Genomic DNA, 8,432 nt, shown 5'->3' with positions numbered 1-8,432 from the left:
GTTATCGCTGGGATTTCCAGGACCGGGTTGTGGAATTTGATGTCCAAGAAACCCTCGGCTTTTCGTGGCTTCAACTTGATCCCTGATGGCCTCAATTCTGTTACACTTTGTATTGATTGACATGATGGACGATATGCATCAAGGTGTTTTGGTTTTGTTTCTTGATCTGAGGGTAAGAGACTAAAGTAGAACAAATCCGGTAAATGCAAAGGTTTGAACGCCATGCACTTCAAGAAGATTCAGAGGGCAGTGGCAAGAACAGGTCGAAAACTTTCAAGGCTAGAAAAGGGAGTGAGTTGAGTTTTATCTTCTGGAAGCCATGACGGGCGAAACAGTTCCTTCAGGACGAGAAAAGGCAGTTGGTTCTCCAATTTAAGAAGATCCCTGATGAGAATTGGGATTATCCAACCTGGAAAACTTAGTGGTAGATGAGCAAACACAAAACAGAGAGAACCATGACTGTTCAGGAGGATGAAGACATTGGACGACATTAACTATATACTTGGAATTGCAACTAGAAGAAATTTCAATCAGTAATTCAAGTTTGTATTACAAATTAGAATTGTAAATTTAGGATCCTTCTAATTCCCCGTCTAACTAGCCAAAACATTCAAATTTTATCACCACCAAAGGTAATCGGTTTTACAAGCAATTCCTAATGCTTGTACAAAGAAATTAGAATTACAATACTGAATAAATTTTCTGTAAGAAGACCCCAAATCGTCCTACAAACTACAGACTACTTAGCAGCTTTTTTGTTCAATTGCTGTGCGCTTGCACATTGGACAAAAGTTCCTCCGCTGCAACCAGTTTTTGATGCAATCAGAATGGTATTCATGTCCGCATTCAAGCTCTGCTATTGTCTCCCCATCTTCAAATTCCCCTTGGCATACAACGCAGATTTCACCCTCTTCATCAGCACCGTGATCAGTTGTCTTTCGATATTTTCTTGTTCTGAGATGCTCCAAGATGGTTTCTTCTTTCAAATTGCTATGTTGATCCGATCTTTCCGATGCTTCCAGGAAAGACATCTCCGAAATCCTGATGAACTCTACATCCAAATTATCCAGCTCTTCCTCATCCCCAACAGGCAAGATCATAAAGAGAACCGATAGCGGCTGTGGCTCATCATCGTCAGATTCTTCTTCTTCAACATGGTTATCCAAGGCTAGAAAGTTTTCCCTCTGAATCTCATCCTCTGTGGAGGGTGGAATGTTTTCTCGCCCATATTCGGAATCCTCCTGAGGAATTGAGTAGTATTCTGGATGATCATCATCATCATCCCAAGCTGATCGGAGGTTGTGTGGACGATTTTCTTGCATGTAGCGTTCTTGAACCATCATCAGATGGTTGAAGTGGAGAGGGTCATCGATTGTTTGGTTGGAAAAAATAACTGGCTGACGATGCATAGTTCCAAGAGATTGCATAATTGAAACTATTACTTCTGTAGGATTACTTTCTTACTTTTCTTCTTCTTGCTGCTGCTGAATTGTTGATCAAGGACTTCTTGCTGCTCGTGAATTATTGATCAAGAACTTCTTGCTGCTCCCGAATTATTGATCAAGGACTTTCTTCAGAATCCTTTCGGACTTCTTCTTTAGTAAGCAATAATGATGATGATTATTTAGCAATTGGGTCAAGTATAACTTGTATATATATAGCCAAATCCAATTTTTGGCAGAATCCTAGCATGTTTTGGATAAGCAGACGTTTCCTAATCAGCTTTGGATTAGCAAGCGTTTGAGATTTTGGTCAATCCTACGTCTGCTAGAAAGCGTGTTTTTCTTTGTTAGGAAGCATGTGTTGTTAACCTGACAATATTATGAGATGCCGACTTGCATGATTATTAGCTAGATAAATGTGTGGAACTTTTTCCCAAGCAAAACTGGCAGATACCCAAAGATGGAGTATGATCTATTTGTTTTTTAATGAAATATATTGAAGATTGATGAAGCCAGAGCAGTTAAAGCATCGATTGTCATGGAAGAGTTGCATTTGTTAAGCTACAATTACAAGGGAATTAGCTACAAATGGTAGATTATACCTCCTCTGGCCAACAGAAGATGATTCTGATGTACAAAATATAAATTACTGCATCATGTTTGTCGGAAAATGTATTTTCTGCTACAACTCCATTACGGTTATTATGCACGCCTGTATTCATCTCCACAGTCCCCAATCACTTTTAGAAGATCTTTCCCTTTCTCTGAAGCTTCTCGGATGCTGCTGAAGTCTTCTTCATCAAGAACGAGTGAAAAAACAGCATTGGTATCTTTAATGTGCTCTGCTAGGCCAAGCCTAACACCTACCATTGATCCAGCCACCGCCGGCTGCAATTATGGAGAAGCGGAAGGGGAAATATGTGAGACAAGGATCTAAACAGTTCTAAGAGAGACATTTTCTATGTTTAGCTTTGGAACATAGATATCCAGCATCAAAACTTGGGAATGACCTTACCTGATCTAGTACGTATCTCACAGCAACTGTTGGAATTGACACTCCATGTTTAGAAGCTACTTGTTTTAGTGTCTGTAACAAATTTTGGAAGAGACTCCATCCTCCCCATGCATCAACCATCTATGTTTTTTAATGCGTGCAAGTAAATTAAACATGGGAATCAGAAGGCGTATGATAATACGAATAAACTTAAAGAATACCTGCTTGCCTATCTGTTAATAGAGTTACTTAAATTCCCATCATTCAAAAAGGAACAAAATTCTTTTGTGTCCATGGAAAAGAAGTATTCAGAATGCAATTGCAAAGTAATTTAGTGGCATATCCTTGGAAGATCTTTGCTTTTTTGTTTTTTAACAATTTGTACAGGCAATTCTCCCATTGTGCCTTAGGTAAAATGTTCCCGAGTTGAATTTCCAGATCCATTTTTTAATATTTGTTTTGACTATTGGAATTTGGCATCATTCAAGAGGAAATTTGGAAGCAAGAAGACATACCCTTTTGTACTTCTGCAGTGAAGGGGTATTCAATGGAGGGCCAGCAAAAGGAATTGATAGGTTGGTATCAAGAAATTTCTCAGATAATAGGCCACCCATTACCGTTCCATATCTGCACATTAGCCGTATAAGAACAAGAAATGGCTAAAGAAGTGTAATATGTAACTCAATAAAGCCATAATGCTAAGTATTTAACTCATTCAAGTCATTTTGTCTTCTACATTCAGAAACTGTATCATTAGGTCCAGAAATACATTTTCATTTCTGAGAGAGAGAGAGAGAGAGAGACGTTATAAGTTTTACTCCAGTAAGCTGGCAAAGCTCTGCCATTTTCTGCTGAGGACGCATGTCAACGACTGAATGTTGTACCTGAAGAAACAACAGTCTCTGGAACTTAGTAAGATAGACATGGGGTATAGACAATAATATTGCTATTTTCATTCCAAATTAAAGAAATATTGGTGCTCATTTCAGGCCTCTACAAGTATAGAAATCAACTACACAAATTGACTTTTAAAGTCTTATATCTAAGAAATTAAATTCTCCTATGCCTACGCCTCCTTTTGCGTTACTTTTCTTCTTCTTTTGCAGTTCATATTAACATCCTTAGACATGTCAGGCATCAGCAGAACATCATAGGAGAAGCCCATTTCATGGAATCAACTTTGAAGTTGACTTTTAAAGTAACTTTGAGAAATCACCTTCTAAAGTATGGAAACTGAATAAAACTCTCAATATTTCTTTAGTTTGGAATAAATTAGCAGTATTGGTGTATATAGCCCCTAGAGATCAATGTATACACAAAAATACAAAAACAAGAAGAGATCTTTAAGTTATACTAGGCTAACCTGATTGCTTACTACCGGAATACCATTCTCCAGAATTTTCTGTAATCTCTCAGTATCAAAGTTGGTCAAAGCAACAGTCTTGATCTTACCTGCATGGGAATCACTGATATAATCCCATTTTAAACAAGGAATTCACTTCAAAGATGAGACTGTACAGCTGTTGGTCTGACACTAACCTTCGTCTTTCAGGTCTGTAAGGTGTTTAAGTGCATCAAGGTAGCCAGGATTAGAGTAGTCCCACCTGGTTCAGAAAGTTCAGAAAAAGGGTCAACAACAATTTGGAAGATATTTACCAGTGTCATCGATACTAAGATTGCTGCTTTGTTTCAAATTAAAGTACAGCATTTTGAATTATCTATAATAAGGTTAAGAAATCTTCACAGATGAGTTACACTAAACACATCACTGTCTTCACTAAAAGTGCACAATCAGAAATGAGCTATCAGTACCGTATATAAGATTGAGGTGGCTTTTTGCTAAAAGGTTTAAAAACTGCCAAAAACAAACTATTCCTGAGATCAAAGAAATTCACTGGACTGAGTAAATATTCATTGTACATGTCGTCTAACGCAGTTCTATCTCAGCAGACACCTTCAGCATCCTAAGCCTAAGAATGATCCTGTCTCCTAGACCTAGTAATTAAAGGTTTAATATGTCAAGTACTACCATGAAGAAGGAACACAAGGAAAAATATTGGATACCAGTGAAACTGCAGCATATCCAAAGAAGAAACGTCCATCCTCCTCCGCGAAACATTAATGCTATCACGTACGAAGCTACTAGTCATCTTCACTGGTGGAGGAACCCATTTCGTTAGGCTGCATTGAAGAAGAAACAAGTGCACTCAGATTGCATTGCTATATTAGCGAGTAATACTTCTCATCTCAACAATGCTATCCTTGAGCAATTTAACATTAAAATGGCTGTAACTTACCCTCTGATATTTTCCAGAACCTCAGGAGGGCGCTCTCGACGCACTCTATTTATGAAGATCCCATAAAGATCCTCGGCAGGTCCATCTGCAACATAGACATAATCACTGAACTACGTACTCAAATACAGAGTGACAATAACTCATATCCTGTTATCCCACTAAATAAACAAGTAGATCTCTGATAAGTGCACCATTTCACTGATAGTAGTCAATCTAGAACGGTGTATAAGGCCAAGATTTGTGACTGTGGTTCAACCAGATACAAATGTAAAGAAAAGATACAAAGTCCTAGCTCTATGATGCTTTACATATATCAGCCATATCAAAGGTGTTTAATCCAGCATCAGCATACTGAAGCATTGCATCAACTGCAGCATTTTGTTCAATTCTTCCCCATCCTCCACTAGTCTGCCACATCCCATTAACTACCCTGCAAATCTCCAATGAATCTTTCCCATTTTTAACCACAGCCCTCCTTTTATCTTCAGTCAAGACACATTGCACTGAGCTCGAAAAAACTTTCCTTGCCTCAGTGACTCCAAAAGACCTTATCTTGATTGAGTTTATGCTCAATTGGCTAAAGCAGTGGCTCAAGTACTCTGCCATTGTGATTCTGTACTTAGCCTTGGCTTCCAGAGTTGCTTGACTTACCTCATAGACAAACCTTTGTTTGCTAAATTGTAAAAAACTCTTTCTTTGCTGTTACACTCTAAAAGTGATAATGGAACAGTCGAACTGGAATAAATCCTATCTCATCTATGTCCTCAGCTCCCAATCACCACCTGGAGTGTTTTCTTGTCCAAATTACACTTTTGCCCATGAGCCAAGTTCTTAAAAAGGAAAGGAAATATCGAGTGCATCTTTCTTGGTTCGTGTTACTGGAGTTTTATCCATATTATATGCATTTCCATCTAATTTCTTACCATTTGTCTGACATGGTATATTTCGTACTTATGATTTTACTATATAGCCCTTGCTAATTACTTAGACCACCAAATGATCAAAAAAGATCAAGGGGGAAAAAAAGGGAAAGAAACAGACACATTTTTTCTCCGATTAAAACCAATAGCTACCTAGCCATAAGTCCCATCAACTACTAAAATTTTTTTCTTAAGAAAAAGAAAAACTAGCGATAGAAAGACAGGGGAAGAGTATTTGAAGGGTAGAAATGTAATTTGACGAAAGTAGTAACAAGTTATTAGAGAGGAAACTGACAGTGGTCAGCCATGTCAAAGGTGGTAAGACCAACGTCAGCATAATTAAGCATGGCCTCAACGGCGTCGTCTCGATCAATTCTGCCCCACCCGCCACTCGTCTGCCACATCCCATTGAGCGCTCTGCATATCTCCAGAGAATCATTCCCATTCTTTAAAGTCGTCAGCCGCTTTTCTTTCTCCGCCACCACCCCTCCAACTTCTGCCGCCACCTCGCACCGCACAGCTCCTCCGAGCCTCCACCTCACTCCGCCGCAATTCCGACTCGCCGGAGCCTTGAAATAATTAGTGTTGCTGATAAAAGTGGATGCGGTTTTTGTGGCTCGGGGGTGTCGCAATGAAACTGTGGTCGAAGCTGTTGCCATTTGTTTTTCTTCGTTATTATATTTTCTGTTTCTCTTCGTTTGTTGTCGAAAATATATGCAATAGAGATAAGATGAATTTAGTTGGTGTGACTGATAGCATGTTACTTGTTAAATGACGATTTTGCCCCTCCACCCCTCTCTTCCCTCTTTTCTCTATTCTCTGGCAATGTCACCATATTATACTATAGAATTACCGTTGTTGTCTCTAACTTCTATTGTAACCAAATATTGAAGTAAAATCAATAGCCAAATGGCTGTTGATCACTATCAAAACTGTTAAAGCTTGTTAGGATGGAAGGTCAAAGTTCAAACATTGTCTCCTATCACTTGTTACTATATGTGATTTGTCATTTGAATTGGCTTCCTTTAAATCTATATATATGACTCTTTTGGTCTAATGGTCCTATCGATTCTCTCGTAAGCTTAGTTGAGTCCTTTCTCTATAATAGATTAGAGTAGCAGTAGGAGTAGGTGTAGGTGTAGTATAAATAAGTAACGATTGATAAAAAAAAATGTCGAGCTAGTTATTTTTTGATGAGTTAACTTTATATGTAATTCAATACTTTTGCTGATCTTTGTTTTCTTTTCTTTTTTTTTTTTTTTTTGGTTTTTTGGGTATCAATATTAACAATAAATCCTAAAGAAATAGCCCAAAACTACTACTAAACTACAGTAATTCTACTATTAAAAAAATGCATAAAATCTAAAAAAATTATTTTAATGGATAAAATACCTTTTAAAGTATTCTATCAGAGTAATAAAGTTGTAATTATAATTGTTTCTCAAATAATAGATATAGACTTGAAAAACTTGGCCCATTTTTCTTATAATTGTGCTAGATAATCTTATACTTGTAAAGAAAAGTAAATTAAAATTCATTACACAATGGTATTTTAGGATATTCATTTAAAATTTTGACCATCTCAAATGTTATTTTAAGGTTCGGTTACTAAACCATAGGGGAGGTTTTTGAAATAATCCCCTTTATAATAGTTGAAGTGCCATTAACTATGCTAATTTCCATATCATAAAAAATTCTTCTGTTAAAATTTCAGATTCTCTCAACTCATCAATTTAGTTACCAGTGACGGAGCCAGGATTTTTTCTTTGGGGGGGCCAAAATTTTTTCGAACAAAATTATTTTAATATGTTATGTTCAAAATAATTTTCATCTATTTAAATATATGGCATCTTAAAATATCAAATATTAACTTTAATTATAAAGAGATGTCTATTTCATAAATATGTAGCATAGTCATAACTAAAATTAAGACAAGAAATAACATTTGATTAAATATCTTATAACATCACAAACCACCTAAGTTGCACATTATGAGAAGATACTCCAATATGTCACTTGTGCAAAAACAAAAATATAACTATGCAATATAAATATAACTATTTTCAATTAAAAAGAGATAAAAATTATGTTAACATGTCTTGAAATTTCATCCTCTTTTATTAAACGTAAATTGAGCTTTACGTTCTTTCATAGAACTAAATTCATCTATAATTGAATCAATGGTAAATTTTCGAACAACTTCCTTTTTTTATGTACATTGTTAGACAATCATTCAAGAAATTATCTTTTATCTTGTTTTGGAATTTTGTTTTGATTATCTTCATAATTGAAAATGTCCATTCTATAGACTATAGAACGAATTAAGGATTTTTTCCTTGGGAGGGGGGCCAAAATTTTTTTGAACAAAATTATCTTAATATGTTATATTCAAAATAATTTTCATTGATTTAAATATATGACATCTTAAAATATCAAATATTAAATTTAATTATAAAGGTATGTCTATTTCATAAATATGCAGCATAGTCATAACAAAAATTAGAACAAGAAATAACCTTTGATTAAATATCTTATAACATTACAAACTATCCAAATTGTACATTATGAGAAAATGATCCAATACGTCACTTGTGCAAAAACAAAAATATAACTATGCAATATAAATATAACTATTTTCAATTAAAAGAAAGATAAAAGTTATGTTCGCACACCTTGCATTTGTTCATATCTTTCTCGTCAGTACGTGACATCACATTGAAAACAACTAATGGGTAAAGGCCAACTAAGCATTGTCCCTTCACCGTTCAGTGAACTGAAT

General features: G+C 35.9%; 2 protein-coding genes across 3 annotated transcripts; both read right to left on the bottom strand.

Annotated features, from left to right (window-relative positions):
- Positions 1 to 530: 530 nt before the first annotated feature.
- Positions 531 to 1,559, bottom strand: LOC113689489 (probable E3 ubiquitin-protein ligase ZFP1). The gene has a single exon (XM_027207263.2). It carries the CDS (start codon positions 1,425 to 1,427, stop codon positions 744 to 746), a length of 684 nt encoding a protein of 227 aa, XP_027063064.1. The 5' UTR covers positions 1,428 to 1,559; the 3' UTR covers positions 531 to 743.
- Positions 1,560 to 1,917: 358 nt separating this feature from the next.
- On the bottom strand, positions 1,918 to 6,378 carry LOC113706221 (uncharacterized oxidoreductase At1g06690, chloroplastic-like). Of its 2 annotated transcripts, none has more exons than XM_027228107.2 (9): positions 5,949 to 6,378; positions 4,734 to 4,818; positions 4,501 to 4,617; positions 3,976 to 4,040; positions 3,800 to 3,888; positions 3,241 to 3,320; positions 2,952 to 3,063; positions 2,458 to 2,577; positions 1,918 to 2,330 (listed from the first exon to the last, which is right to left on the bottom strand). In XM_027228107.2, exons 1-9 carry the CDS (start codon positions 6,310 to 6,312, stop codon positions 2,145 to 2,147), a joined length of 1,218 nt encoding a protein of 405 aa, XP_027083908.1. In that variant the 5' UTR covers positions 6,313 to 6,378; the 3' UTR covers positions 1,918 to 2,144. The 2 variants fall into 2 exon arrangements, with proteins under 2 accessions (XP_027083908.1, XP_027083913.1); XM_027228112.2 differs by lacking the exon at positions 5,949 to 6,378 and adding an exon at positions 5,042 to 5,456.
- Positions 6,379 to 8,432: the final 2,054 nt, after the last annotated feature.

Source organism: Coffea arabica, chromosome 1e (assembly GCF_036785885.1).
Source record: "Coffea arabica cultivar ET-39 chromosome 1e, Coffea Arabica ET-39 HiFi, whole genome shotgun sequence".
Lineage (NCBI taxonomy): Eukaryota > Viridiplantae > Streptophyta > Magnoliopsida > Gentianales > Rubiaceae > Coffea > Coffea arabica.
Note: the sequence above shows the minus strand (reverse complement) of the source record. Positions and strands in the feature narration are given on the sequence as shown.